The sequence below is a fragment of the Hemitrygon akajei genome, chromosome 16 (genome assembly GCF_048418815.1).
Source record: "Hemitrygon akajei chromosome 16, sHemAka1.3, whole genome shotgun sequence".
Lineage (NCBI taxonomy): Eukaryota > Metazoa > Chordata > Chondrichthyes > Myliobatiformes > Dasyatidae > Hemitrygon > Hemitrygon akajei.
The window spans coordinates 57,479,886-57,494,558 of NC_133139.1; the positions used below are offsets into that span (position 1 = coordinate 57,479,886).

A 14,673-nucleotide genomic window follows, 5' to 3' on the forward strand; every position below is an offset into this window, starting at 1 on the left:
TTAGAAAAATGGAGGGCTATGGTTAACCCTAGGTAATTTCTAAAGTAAGTACATGTTCGGCACAACATTGTGCACTGAAGGGCTTGTATTGTGCTGTAGGTTTTCTATGTTTCTGTTTCTAACCCAAAGTTAAGGCGGAGACTGAGACAATTTGGTGCCAGCAGCATCGGAGGAGTTGCCAGTCAACACTGAACCCAACATAGGACTGCCTTAGGGACTCCAGCTCCGTATTTTTTCCCTTGGGGTTTACTCCTGAAGCATTCCCCATGATTGGGCATAGCCACAAGGCAGCGGAGGATTGAGATCAAAGTTTTCCTTCTCCTAGATGAGCTGCCAACCACGGCTAAGGAGTCCCATCTGCCCAAAGTGACTCGTTTTAAGGCGCCAGTAACCCGCTTTTGCCCCTTCTCCTGTCAGTAGAAACATTTCCGCTGGGCTGAGAAGCTAAGCCACGCGAAAAGGCCTGGAGCTGGACTTTCAAAAGTTACTATACCAGTGAAGTATTTCTCTACAAAAGTGGCTGAGGAGTTCCCTCTGTCACATGAATACTATTGAAACAGGGCTCTTTGTCATTCTGAAATGCTGGCCCCTCCCCGCGAGCTCACTCATTGGTTGGCCTGGCTCTTCAGCTGAAGATCTGAGCGATCTGAGCTCTCCGAGACGGTGAGGGGCTGAGGAGAGAGTGCACGCACCCTACAGTGAAGAACAATTCCACACATCTCCGCCTGGCCTTCGCAGCTTAGCAGAAAGAGAAAACAGCACAGCCCGCTCATGGAATCTCAGAGATTCATTTTTCTGCTGGGTGAGTTTGTGTCACTTGACACTGCTAAACTTTTGCATTCAGAACTTGCGATCTGTCGATCTGTTCTGACACTTGTCGCTTGTGTATGTAACCTTCTCACCTTGTGGCCTGAGGAGGGGGCAAAGATCTCAGAAGAAGCAAGGGCCGCAAAGTATGTGATTGGTCTGCAGACGCCTGTATTATTTTCTCTAGAAACGAACTGAGCGAGGAGATCAGACAGAGGGATTTAAGGTTGGGATAAATTAAGGAGTGGATAAAGTGAGAAGCTGAATGAGAATCACAGAGTGAAAGTACTAGCGGAGGACTAGACGTGACATGGGGACGGTTCTCCACAGTGATGTCTTGGCAATAAGAGAGGGCAACCTTTGAACTCAGAGGGACAGCCGGGAGCTGGCAGATATTCACTGGGTTATGGAGAGAGGGCTGGGGGATGCTACCAGCTGGATTATGTTTACAGGGGTCAGTGTGGACTCAAGGGACTGAACAGCCTCCTGTTCATTAACAGTTCTGAGACTCTAAGTTTTATTTCAGCAACATTTATACTTGCCGGTGCGCTCTGTGTTCTTGTCGCTTAGATAGAGCTCCCAATCAACGGGGAATTCCCCTCTGAAGTGGCATACAGGAGGGTATTGGAGAGTGTGCCTGGGGTTTCCAGCCTAACAGAAATGAGTCATACGGCTACCGGCAAGATGATTTCCCATGGGAACCTTTTCACGTCTTTCATTGTAGTAAGGGCAGGGCAGCTGGAATATAACACCCAGCGGGAAATGGACGACACACCGGAAGGTCCTGATGGACGGGAAAAGTGAAAGGGCAGTGAGAGAGAAGGAGAAGGGGAATGGGGAGATTACAGGTATATAGAGAATCCGCGAGACAAGGCCGGAGGAAGGAAAATCTAACGGGAAACAGTGATGGAGCAGCTCGAGGGCATCGACAAGCTTGGTAACCGCCCAAAGTCAGCAAGTCTCGGAGACCGAGGAACATTGCAGCCTGTGGCTGATAAGCAAATAAGCTGTTCTGGGAAATGGTCAGGAAAGGGAGTGTGTGGCAGGCAACGAGTTTCGATATCAGAACACAGGGCACGGAACGCTTTTACAATCCTACAATGTTAACAAAGACAGTCTTGTTCCCGGCGGCTGGTTAAACCTGCCCAGTGAGAGTGACCGGCTGACTGACTCACTCTGTAGTCACCCTCAGCCTTAGCTACTATTGGTGAAGCTATGAGCAATTCACAACCAATGAATCCCCATTCTGCCGTTCTTCACTAGAATTCCACTGGGAATGTAGCTCACTGCCCGTTGCCATGGAAGTGCAGCAGGGTAGTTGGTTGTTCTTTGTTCATCAACTTCTCACCGGCTCTGCCACTCCATCAGTTTGTATATTTATCTCGTTTTCTGTAAACCGTTCGCTCTTCCCATGCGATCTTGACCGCCAGCTGACCATCCACTGAAGGTGCTTGTTCTCACAAGTTCACGGTGAGGCACTTTCTGCAAGGGTTACTATCCATGTGAGGTTGTTTTGCCCAATAGACGGTGCAAAACTCCCTGTAAACTCTGCAATCTCTCTGTACACGGCGTGGTCTCCCCTGTACACGGCGCAGTCTCCCTGTACACACTGTGGTCTCCCTATACCTGGTGCGATCTATTTCTACACGGTGTGATCTCCTTGTACACAGAGCAGCCTCCCTGTACACGGTGCAATCTACCTGTACAGAGTGCCGTCTCCCTATACACACCGTAGTCTCCCTGTACACACTGGTCTCCCCGGTGCGATCTCTTTCTACACGATGTGATCTTGTACACAGAGCAGTCTCCCTGTACATGGTGCGATCTCCCTGTACACATGGTAGTCTCCCCATATACACTCCAGTTTCCATGTACATAATGCAGACTGCAGCCACATGCCTGTACAGATCACAGTGATGCCCAGTATATAGTCTTATTTCATTGTGATATAGGAGTCCATTTGGTCCACCTTGTCTTTGCTGGTTCAGAGCAGTATTGTCATTCCCTTTCCCCCACATTATTGGATCTTTCTATGCACGTCACTCCCCCACCTGCCTGCTTCCCCCACACCTTGCCTACATCAGGGGTAGCTTACTGTGACTGACAAACCCACTGACCCCACTCAACTTTGGAATACGGTCAAGAACTAGAGTACCCAGTGGACCCCACATGGTCACAGGGAGAATGTGCAAACTTCATACAGACAGCACCGGAAGTTGGGATTGAACCTGGGGTGCTGAAGTTCTGAGGCAACTAAGATGTTCAGCGTCACTGTGGCACAGCTGGATGGTATGGAACCTCATGGTTACTGTTGGAGGTTCACAGCTCAGTAATTCTTTGCACTGTAATGGTGGAAGGGTTCTGCACACCTGGTGTGTCACTCAGCATGGAATATGCAGCTCCTGACTTGCTCTGAAAATCAAGCTCATGTCTTACCAATCCTCTTGAGGTAAAATCTAGATGATGTTAGTGGTGGGACAAGTGATTTGGGGGGTGGTAATGACACTGAATATCATGGTGAAGTTGTTAGACACCCTCTACTTGTAGGTGCATTATCTATGACTGTAACATTTTGTGCATTTGAATTACCATACCAGATTGTGATACAATCACTCAGAACACTTGCAACAGCACACCTGCAGAAGCTCATTAGGGTTTTGGGACAAGCTAACCCTCCTTAACCTTTTAAGGAAGACACAGGAGCACTTTCCTTGTGCTTGCATCTATGTTCTGCACTCAAGACAGTTCATCCAATATGCTATCCTCAGGAGTTGAAAGTTTCTGACCCTTTCCACTGCAGATCTACTTGTGTCAACTGGCACATCTTCAAACTAAATGTATTATTAAAGTTCAAGTTTAGTTTATTGATATTCAACCATACGCATGTATACCACCAAATGAGACAACATTCCTCCGGACCAAGGTGCATGACACAGTTTGTACAACTCACACAACATAACATATAAAGTCATATTCTGCAAATAAATTCACAAACGATAATGTGCAAAGTTAAAAGTAAGCAGAATAACACTACTGGTGCTTTATGCACAATGACACCTGGGTGGTGGCAGGGAGTTCAATACATATATGTTACCGTATACTACCTTGAGATTCATTTTGAGAGGCATTTTCACTCTCCTTCCCCTTTCTGAAGTCAACAGTGAGAAGAATCCTCCACATATTGGAAAGGAATTCTTTGCCCCTTCCAGTGGTGGAGCTCAACAAACAGGTGTATCTAAGCAGGAGCTAGATAAGTTCATGGGTAGAGAGAAATTGGGTGACAAGGTAGAAGACTGGAATGAGCCTTGTATGAAATGGAAGTAGGGCTCAGGCAGGGATGAATGGAATCCAGCTGATGCAGTCATTGGTGCCATACAGCAAAAAGGAGCTCACGAAAATGTGTAGTCAAAAAACTCACACCGATAGATTCTTCCAGCTATAGCTCATACTAGCATGCCTGTGTGATTTCTCAGTTGGACATGCAGAGATTGAAACATTCTGTTTAGAAATCAAAAGCAAACAACTACAAATTCCTGTCAAGTTTAATGTTTATTGATTAAAGCTTTCTCTAATCTATTTCACACGTAGATCCTCTGAGTGGCCTACTTACCTCTGAATGTTCTCTAACCTGTTTTTACAACATTCTTTAGTCTGGAATATTGTTCAATAATTAAACTGTAACCACAGCAAGGATCTTGTTCAAGGTGGCTCAGCCTTCAGGGTGACCTTGGATTATGGGGCTGAGCGGAAGGGTGTATCCCATCACAATATAAGACTGGGACTGACTAAAATAAATTCCTTAATGCACCAGTACCACCTTCTTCCCCCACCACCCCTCCACAAACCCATCAAACAGACATGGTCTGTACTGCCTGTCTGCTTCATTTCCCTCACCAACCCAGACCACAGCCCTGTTCAGGCCATCTGCCCTTCCTCTGTCCACAGTCTGCATTATCAAAGGCTCTATGGAAGATCTCAATGACAAGCCCACCTGATGTATCCAACAGGCTTCTCCTGAAATTTTGAACAGGCTAATTATGTGCTCCATTTCAGCACCAATTGTGCCAAGAGATACACTTGAGCAGAAACACAACTGTTACTGTGGCCCTGTCACGTGATTGCAACTTTCCCCATTATCTATGTCTGCAAACCAGCTGTTCTATATTAGGATTGCATTCAATCCATGAGCAAAGGCAGCTCATCTTGGAATACGTGCTTCCTCTGAATAAAATCCTTGCGGCTGGATATAACAATGTATGTAGACAAGAGTTGGAACAGAGGACTCAGTCAGTGGTAAGCAGGTTAGGTTTAACACCTTCAAGCAAAATTGATCTGGAACACAAAGAGCATGTTAAACTAGACAGTGGACTTTTCTTGGTTAATCAGGATCTAGTCATCATGAACAAGGCCTAATTTATCACCCATTCACAAATGGCCATGAGGAAGTATTGGTGAACTCCTTTCTTGAGATATTACAGTTCCTCTGGTGACAATGTTCCTACAGTACAGAAATTCTAGGATTTAGACCAAATGATGGAAACCAGAGGTACAGTTCTATACAAGGAGGGGTTGTGAATCATGGGGAACCTACAGGAGGTGGTGTTCCCATGCACCTCCTACCCTTTTCCTCTGTACTGGGCTGGAAGGTGCTGTCAGAGTAGCTCAGTGAGTGTACACCAGGGTTGGAGGCAGTGAACATCTGGGGTTGGGACCAAGGTTCCAATGCCAGGTTCTGGGTGGTGTCAGATTCCTAAGTGTTTTTGGAGCTTGTCAAGTCTTTACACTTGGAAGGAGTGAGCAGTTGAGTCTCTCACTGTAGGATATTCAGCCATAGTGTTTATACGATGCTCCCATTCAGCTTCTGGGTATTGGTGTTCCTCAATGTACTGATGGTGGAAAACTCGGTGATTGCAATGCCATTCCATGCCAGGAGTAGATAATTAGACACTGTCATTATGGATAGTTGTCTTATAACCCTTTCTAGGATCAAACGTTACTTGTCACTTCTCAGCCGATGCTGAATGTTATCTGATCTTGCTGCGTGAGGGCATTTGGTGGTATGGTAGCATACCAGTTAGCATAACACTATCACTGCACCAGCTGTAAGATTGGGGTTCAATTCCCACCACTATTTGTAAAGAGTTTGTGCATCCTCCTCCTTGATCGCATTCCAAAGATACGTGGGTTAGAGTTAGTAAGCTGTAGGCACCGGAAGCATAGCGACTCTCATGGACTGCCACCAGCTCCATCCTCGCTGATTTGATTTGACACGTGATGCATTTTGCAGTACGTTTCAGTGACAATGTGATAAATAAACTTCATCTTAAAAGATTCCCAACCCTCTGGCTAAAGAAATTCCTTTGCATATCTGTTCTAAAGAGATGTCCTTCTCTCTGAGACTGTACCCTCTGGTCCTAGACTCCAACTATTGAGAAACTTCCTCTCCAAGTCTACTCTGTCTAAACCTTTCAATATTTGGTAATTTTCAATTAGGTCCTTCTTCATTTTGCTAACCCCAGGGAGTATAGTTCCAAAGCCATCAAACACTCCTCATACATTAACCCTATCATTCCCGGGATCATTCTCATGAACCTCCTCTGGATCCTGCCCAATGACAGAACATTCTTTCTTAAATACGAGTCCCAAATCTGCTCACAATACTCCAAATGTGGTCTGACCAATGCCTCATAAAGCCTGTGTTGATGTGAAAGGTTTAGCTCCACCCAATGCCTGCAGCTTGGCTCACACACTGTCCTTTGTTGCATGGTCCACATACCTAGTGTTGATCTACTAGATCGATAGTTCTGGTAAGGTGAGGGATGTGCTAGAATTGTGACCATTTCCTCACAGTGTGTCATGGATCCAGTGCCAAATTACCACTTCTATTCTGAATCTCTACTGTTCAGTATATTTGTGGCTGCACAAAACGCAGTGGTAGATAGGTTCCTCTGTCTTATGACGTGACTTTTGTTTCCACAAGGGTTGTGCAATGGTCAACTTCTATCAATACTATTCCGCTCGCTTGAGATATGTTGGTGAGGATAAGGTCAAGAGCTGTGACCCTCCTCCTGCTCGCTCACTACCTTCCACACCCCCAACTTAGCAGCTCTGTCCTTCAGGATTCAGTCTGATACGGTGTATTGATTCATGCCTTCTGAGAGGTATTCAAGATCCTCAACCAGAGCATTTTCTGTACCCTTATTGTTCTCAGTGCTCCTTCTGATTGTGGTTAAACAGGAGGAGGACAGGTTTGTCAGTTGAGGGAGGAAGGGAGAATATGACCAGGGAGAGGATCCTCCACCATGTTTCACCCTAGGGCCTGGGGTGATGATGAAGACTCCCTCGCTTCTGCCTGTATACCACGTCACCACCTCTTCCGCCTGATACTGTCCAAAACTGGGACAAGGAGATTGCAGAGACATCATATGTATAACATCTTTCTCAGAATGTGTTGTGGAGGATTTTGACCAAGTTCAGTTAATTAGTCTGTTTTTATTTAAATCCTTTTTTTCTTCTTTGTAATGAAACAGCAGTATGATTCTTGTGGACAATTAGAGGCAGCCTCTTTTCTGTGTGTTGTATTAGGACAACAGATCTCTTCTCCTGAAGGCCACAGAAGTGCCAGATCAGTCTTCACAACCATCTCTGATCATTATGATTAGCTTTTCCTTTTAAGTTCAAGTTTATTAGCTGCATTTAAATTCAGCAGTTCCACTGGGATTTGAACTCAGGCATCCAGTTGTTCCAGTCCCTAATTTGTTGTTGTTCCATCATCACACTGAGAAAAGGAAAAATAGCTCAAAGGTGGAAGTAGAATGAAATAGTTTGAATGGAAGTTAGATTAGTCAGACTGAACTAGACTAATAGAGAACTCAGTGAAACTGAAAACATTAAGTTTAGCATTTCTTGGAAGTACAGTGCATTTTGATACTGGAGACAGTTCTGTGCTGGGTCTCCTCCATTGTTCTCCTATTGTTTGATGCGTCTGCAGTCACCAATAGGAAGACGGAAATGGAACCCTGGCCAAAAAGCTAGAACAATCGATGGGAGTGGTGAACAGGCAGCAGACTACAATCTCCCCTCTGTCACTGTGGCGTCACCAAAGGTTGGAATGAGTTCCTGCCCTTGGCTCACAGCCAGCAGTCAGTGTGTTCATCTCTGTAGAATATTAAGCATGTTCTAACGCAGGCTGTAAATACATGACTAGAATAGTCAGAAGTTAAAAGGTATTAGCTTTTGTGTTCAGACTTTAAAACTACCAGCACCTTTTGTGTCCCCTTCTGAACCAAGTAAGAGTTAACAATTGACTAACCACAGAGGCTGTGAATTAAATATGACAAGTGTTTTCACATTGCAGTCTACACACAAACAGCTCAGGTCAGCTTATGGTTCACATGTAAATGAAAGGAGTGGAAAAATAAAATTTCAAGAAAACTAAACTAGAAACGGAAAATGCTCTCACCCAAGGCAGTCTCATTTCTAAAGGCTCTGAGTTCAAATGCCTCTCAGAAGTGCAGAGGACAGGTGTTCTATATTAAGTGGTGTCTATATTACAGAGGAGTTGTCATTTGTGAGATACTGGCTTGTAAAGCATTCTGGAGGACCAAATGTAAGAGGTGTCATATAGATTCAGATTAGAAAGTAGAATTTTGCAGCACAGTACAGGCCCTTTGGCCCATGATATTGTGACATTCTCTTAACCTATTCTAAGATTAATCTAGCCCTTCAATCCAAGATAATCCTTTATTTTTTAATATACATGTGCCTATCTATAAGTTTCTTAAGTGCCCCTAATGTATTTGCTTCTGGTAGTGTGTTCTGTGCTCCCACCAGTCTGTGTAAAAGAACTTACCTTTGACTTCCCCCAATAACTTCTCCCAATCGACTTAATATTACCACTCGTCTCATGTTAGCTTCTTTTGCTAACGATGCAATCCTGCCTTTGATAATATTTCCTACACTGTAACACCCAGTGAGTCCAGGAAGATGTCTTCTGTTGAATATTTCTCATAATTTTGAAGTAGATCTGCAGAGTGCTGTGTGGAAGAAATCCATCGACCTTGTTTATGACCCTAATGCACAGCTGACAGTCACTGTCACACAGGTAATGTCACACCACTGACAGCCCGTTTCCTCTGATGTGACAAAGTCCTTGCAATGAGTCATTGACCTACAACAAAGACCAGTGGACATGTCCCGAAGGTCAGGTAGCATCTAAGGAGAGAGAGAAAGAGTTAATGTTTCAAATCCATGATACTTCATCAGAAACATTAACTCTGTTTCTTCCTCCACTGATGCTGCCTGATCTGTTGAAAATCAACAGCACTTTCTGCTTTTACTTCAGATTTTCAGCATCTGCAGGATTCTATGTGTGAAGCTATCATCGATGGTTCAAAGTCATAGTCATAGAGCACTACAGCAGAAAACCAAGCCCTTTGACCAATTTAGTCCATGCCAGCCTTATTTCCGATGAAGCGTCTCAATCCAAAAGATCGCCTGCCCATTTCCCTTCACAGATGGTACCTGATCTGCTGAGTTCCTCCAGCACTTTGTGTGTTGTAATTTTCTACACCAGATCTGAAAAGCAAAGTTAGCACAATGAAAGTTTCATTTTTACAGTAAACCAGGTGTCTGCACCCCGCCAGCTTCGCTCTCTGCTTCCTGCGAGTCCTTGACGAATGTTGACAGATCTCCGATTGTGATGTAAGTGTGGGTAGATAAATCTGGTGTCATAGGCAAAGACCGGCAGCAATTGGTCATGGGTCTCCTCATTCTGTGCTTTGTAATGGGCCCCTCATTCTCTCTGTTTATAATGGGCCCCTCATTCTGTGTGTTTATAATGGGCCCCTCTTTGTGTGTTTAAAATGGACCTCTCTTTGTGTGTTTATAATGGGCCCTCATTCTAAAAACATAGAAAAACTACAGCACAATACAGGCCTTTCAGCCCACAAAGATGTGCCAAACATGTTCTTGCCTTAGATTTTATCTAGGATTACCCATACTCATAGGGGATTGAGTTCAAGAGTAGAGAGGTCATGTTGCAACTCTACAAGTCTCTGGTGAGACCACACTCAGAGTACTGTGTTCAGTTCTGGTCACCTCATTATAAGAAGGATGTGGAAGCTATGGAGATGGTGCAGAGGAGATTTACCAGGATGTTGCCTGGATTGGAAAACAAGTCTTATGAGGCAAGGTTAGCGGAGTTGGGACTTTTCTCTTTGGAGTGTAGAATGATGAGAGGGGATTTGATAGAGGTCTACAAGATTATGAGAGGCATACATAGGGTGGATAGCCAGTATCTGTTTCCCAGGGCACAAAGAGCAAACACCAGAGGGCATATGTAGAAAGAAAGGGAAGTTTAGGGGAGACATCAGGGGCAAGTTTTTTTTCCCCCCACAGAGGGTTGTGGATGACTTCCCAGGAATGGTGGTGGAGGCTAAAACATTAGGGGTATTTAAGAGACTCTTGAACAGGCACATAGATGAAAGGAAAATAGAAGGTTATGGGATAGTGTGGGTTCAGTACTTTATTTTTATGGGTCGGCACAACATCGAGGGCTGAAGGGCCTGTACTGTGCTGTAGTATTCCAGTGTCTAGTGTCTAGCCCTCTATTTTTCTAAGCTCCATGTACCTATCCAGAAATCTGTTAAAAGACCCTATCATATCCACCTCCACCACTGTTGCTGGCAGCCCATTCCTTGCACTCACCACTCTATGTAAAAACACTTGCTCCTGACATCTCCTCTGAACCTACTTCCAAGCACTGTAAAACTGTGCCTTCTCGTGTTAGCCATTTAAGCCCTGGGAAAACTTATTTGGAGTATTGAGTACAGTTCTGGTTGCCTAATTATAGGAAAGATGTCAACAAAATAGAGAGAGTACAGAGAAGATTTACTAGAATGTTACCTGGGTTTCAGAATCTAAGTTACAGAGAAATGTTGAACAAGTCAGGTCTTTATTCGTTGGAGCGTAGAAGGTTGAGGTGGGACTTGATAGAGGTATTTAAAATTATGAGGGGGATAGATAGAGTTGACATGGATAGGTTTTTTCCATTGAGAGATGGGGAGATTCAAACAAGAGGACATGAGTTGTGAGTTAGGGGGCAAAAGTTTAGAGGTAACACGAGGGGGAACTTCTTTACTCAGAGAGTGGTAGCTGTGTGGAATGAGCTTCCAGTAGAAGTGGTAGAGGCAGGTTAGATATTGTCATTTAAAGTAAAATTGGATAGGTATATGGACAGGAAAGGAATGGAGGGTCAGTGGGACTAGGTGAGTGTAAGCGTTCAGCATGGACTAGAAGGGCCGAGATGGCCTATTTCTGTGCTGTAATTGTTATATGGTTATAAAAAGCCTCTGACTATCCACATGATCAATGCTTATCATCTTATGCACTTCTATCTGGTCACCTCTCATCCCCTGTTGGTCCAAGGAGAAAAGGCTGAGTTCACTCAATCTATTCTCATAAGGCATGCTCCCCAATCCAGGCAATATCCTTGTAAATCTCCTCTGCACCCTTTCTATGGCTTCCACATCCTTCCCATAGTGAGGTGATCAGAACTGAGCACAGTACTCCAAGTGGGGTCTGACCAGGGTCCTATATAGCTGTTACATTACCTTAAATTTAATCCCATGGTACATGAAGGCCAATGGAATAAGGAACAATGGACCGGACTGTGAACCGGAATGCGGACTTTACAGACTGGACCATGACAATATAGCTGCAACATTACCTCTCGGCTCCTAAACTCAATCCCATGATTGATGAAGGCAATGCATCATATGCTTACTTAACCACAGAGTCAACCTGTGTAGCAGCTTTGAATTTCCTATGGACTCAGACCCCAAGATCCCTCTGATACTCCACACTGCCAAGAGTCTTACCATTAATACTATATTCTGTGTTACGTATTCAGGCAACAATAAATATATATGAGTTAGGCAAGGGTTTTTATAACAAATAACACGTTTATTAAACACTGAAAACAAACCCCCCAAAAGTAAACAAACACTAACGTAACCGGAAAACAGCTGCTGTGCGGCAGCTTCACAGTTCTCAAAGTGATGCAGCTCAAACAGTTCTTAAAGCGATGTTGCAAAAACAGTTGTTTAAAGCGACATTGCCAAAAGTTCAAAATGCTCAGTCCATTTAAAAGGAGAGACTTTTTAAGGCGATTTAAATTCTCTTCCACGTCGTTGTCCTTCGATCCCCGACGTCGAACTCTTCCCACGTAGAATTTTATAAAACATAACGGCTTAAAGGCATTGACCTTTTCTTCCACACTCTGTCCTCAATCTCCTGCAATCCCGCAGAGATTAACACGAGAACAGTCAACGAAATCCTTCCGAATGAGGATCACACAAGGTCGAACCCAATCCACCGTCGAAAATCGATTCTCCTCGATCTTTAACATCCGAACTTTTATCTTCACTCTCCACAGTAAAGAAACTGCTGGCAATGACCTTTTAAACTTTAGGCAATAGATAAAACTTCATTTTCCAACTAAACTGCATCATCACATTGAATCACGCAGTGGCATGAAGTCAGCTTGGCAAATCCAGCCACGAACTGCTGGGTGGGGTCTTCCTTTTATACCCTGTAAAAAAAAACCTGTCACATGACCTCTACTGGCGGGAAAATGACATCACTCCACCATCACAAGACCATTACCTCAAGTCCAGTATAACTTCAACCCCAGTCACGTGACAAGGGTACGTAACATCTGCCATCATATTTTACCTACAAAATGAACCACCTCACACTTATCTGGGTTTAACTCCATCTGCCACTTCTCAGCCCAGTTTTACATCCTATCGATGTCCCACTGTAACCTCTGACAGCCCTCCACACTATCCACAACACCCCTAAACTTTGTGTCATCAGCAAATTTACTAACCCATCCGTCCACTTCCTCATCCAGGTCATTTATAAAAATCACAAAGTGTAAGGGTCCCAGAACAGATCCCTGAGGCACGCCACTGGTGATCAACCTCCATGCCGAATATGACCCGTCTACAACCACTCTTTGCTTTCTGTGGACAAGCCAGTTCTGGATCCACAAAGCAATGTCCCCCAGATCCCATGCCTCCTTACTTTCTCAATAAGCCTTGCATGGGGTACCGTATCAAATGCCTTGCTGAAATTCATACACACTATCTCTACTGCTCTACCTTCATCAATGCATTTAGTCACATCCACAAAAAAATTCAATCGGGCTCGTAAGGTACGATCTGTCCTTTACAAAGCAATGCTGATTACTATTAATCATATTATACCTCTCCAAATGTTCATAAATCCTGCTTCTCAGGATCTTCTCCATCAGCTTACCAACCACTGAAGTAAGACTCACTGGTCTATAATTTCCTGGGCTATCTCTAGACAATAGACAATAGGTGCAGAAGTAGACCATTCGGCCCTTTGAGCCTGCACCGCCTTTCTGAGATCATGGCTGATCATCTACTATCAATACCCAGTTCCTGCCTTGTCCCCATATCCCTTGATTCCCCTATCCATAAGATATCTATCTATCTCCTTCTTGAAAGCATCTAGAGAATTGGATGGATGAATTAGCCTCCACTGCCTTCTACTACCTTTCTTAAATAAGAGAACAATATCCACAACCCTCCAATCCTCCAGAACCTCTCCCCATCCCCATTGATGATGCAAAGATCATCACCAGAGGCTCAGTAATCTCTTCCCTTGCCCCCTACAGTAGCCTGAGGTACATCCCATCCGGACTCAGTGACTTATCTAACTTGATACTTTCTTAAAGCTCCAGCACATCCTCTTCCTTAATATCTAAATGCTCAAGCTTTTCAGTGCACTGTAAGTCATCCCTAGATCCTATTCCATAGTGAATACTGAAGCAAAGTATTCATTAAGTACCTCTGCTATTTCCTCCAGTTCAATCCTCAATTTTCTACTGTCACACTTGATTAGTCCTATTCTTTCACATCTTATCCTCGTGCTCTTCACATACTTGCAGAATGCCTTGGGGTTTTCCTTAATCCTGTTCACCAAGGCCTTCTCTGTGCTTTGTTCTTTGTGTTTATAATGAGCCCTTTATTCCTTACGTGTTCATAACAGGGCCATCATTCTGTGTGTTTATAATGAGCCCTTCGTTCTGAATGTGTTTTTAATGGGCCCTTTGTTCCGTGTGTTTATAATGAGCCTCTTGCTCTGTGTGTTTATAATGGGCCCTTCATTCTGTGTGTTTCTAATGGACCTCTCGTTCTGTGCGTTTATAATAGGCCCCTTGTTCTGTGTTTTTATAATGGGCCCCTCGTTCATGTGTTTATAATGGGCCCCTCATTCTGTATGTTTATAATGGACCCCTCATTCTGTGTGTTTGTGCAGCAACAAATGAGACCAATCAATCCAGCACATCCTTCCCCACATCCTGAAGAACTTCCTTTTATCCAATTCTGTTCCGAACATTCCTGATAGATCTACTTCCATCACCCTTTCTAGCAACTGGTCTCTGACCTCAGAAATCAACTGTTGCATATACTCTCATCGGAGAGACAACCCTTGAGGATATATATACATGAGGAAGAATTTCTTTAGCTAGAAATGAATTCCACAGACAGCTGTGGAAGTCAAGGCATTGGGTATATTTAAGGCAGAGATTGATTAGTTCTCGTTTGGTAAGGGGGCTGGGGTTAAGGATGACAGGGGAAGGCAAGATACTTGGTTTGAAAAAATATCAGAATGATCAAATGGAGGAGCAGACTCAATGGGCCAAATGCCCTAATTCTCCTTCTTGAGGTCTTAATTGTACCTCAGCCCTCTTCCCTCAACTCTTCACTTTGGAATGGACTCAAGTACAAGTTCAAACTTAATTGTCATTATCCATATAGTCAATCAAAA

The 14,673-nt window shown here is 44.1% G+C and overlaps 1 protein-coding gene across 3 annotated transcripts in view; it reads left to right on the top strand.

Annotated features, from left to right (window-relative positions):
• Positions 1 to 617: 617 nt before the first annotated feature.
• Positions 618 to 14,673, top strand: part of LOC140740073 (adhesion G protein-coupled receptor E4-like) — a 68,346-nt gene continuing 54,290 nt past the window's right edge. For 2 of the 3 annotated variants that reach the window (XM_073068938.1, XM_073068939.1), the window contains exon 1: positions 619 to 802. In XM_073068938.1, the coding sequence (XP_072925039.1) occupies positions 772 to 802 (31 nt within the window). In that variant the 5' untranslated portion in view covers positions 619 to 771. Of the gene's footprint in view, positions 803 to 14,673 lie in introns of all 3 variants that reach the window. The other variant, XM_073068940.1, reaches the window with a different exon arrangement.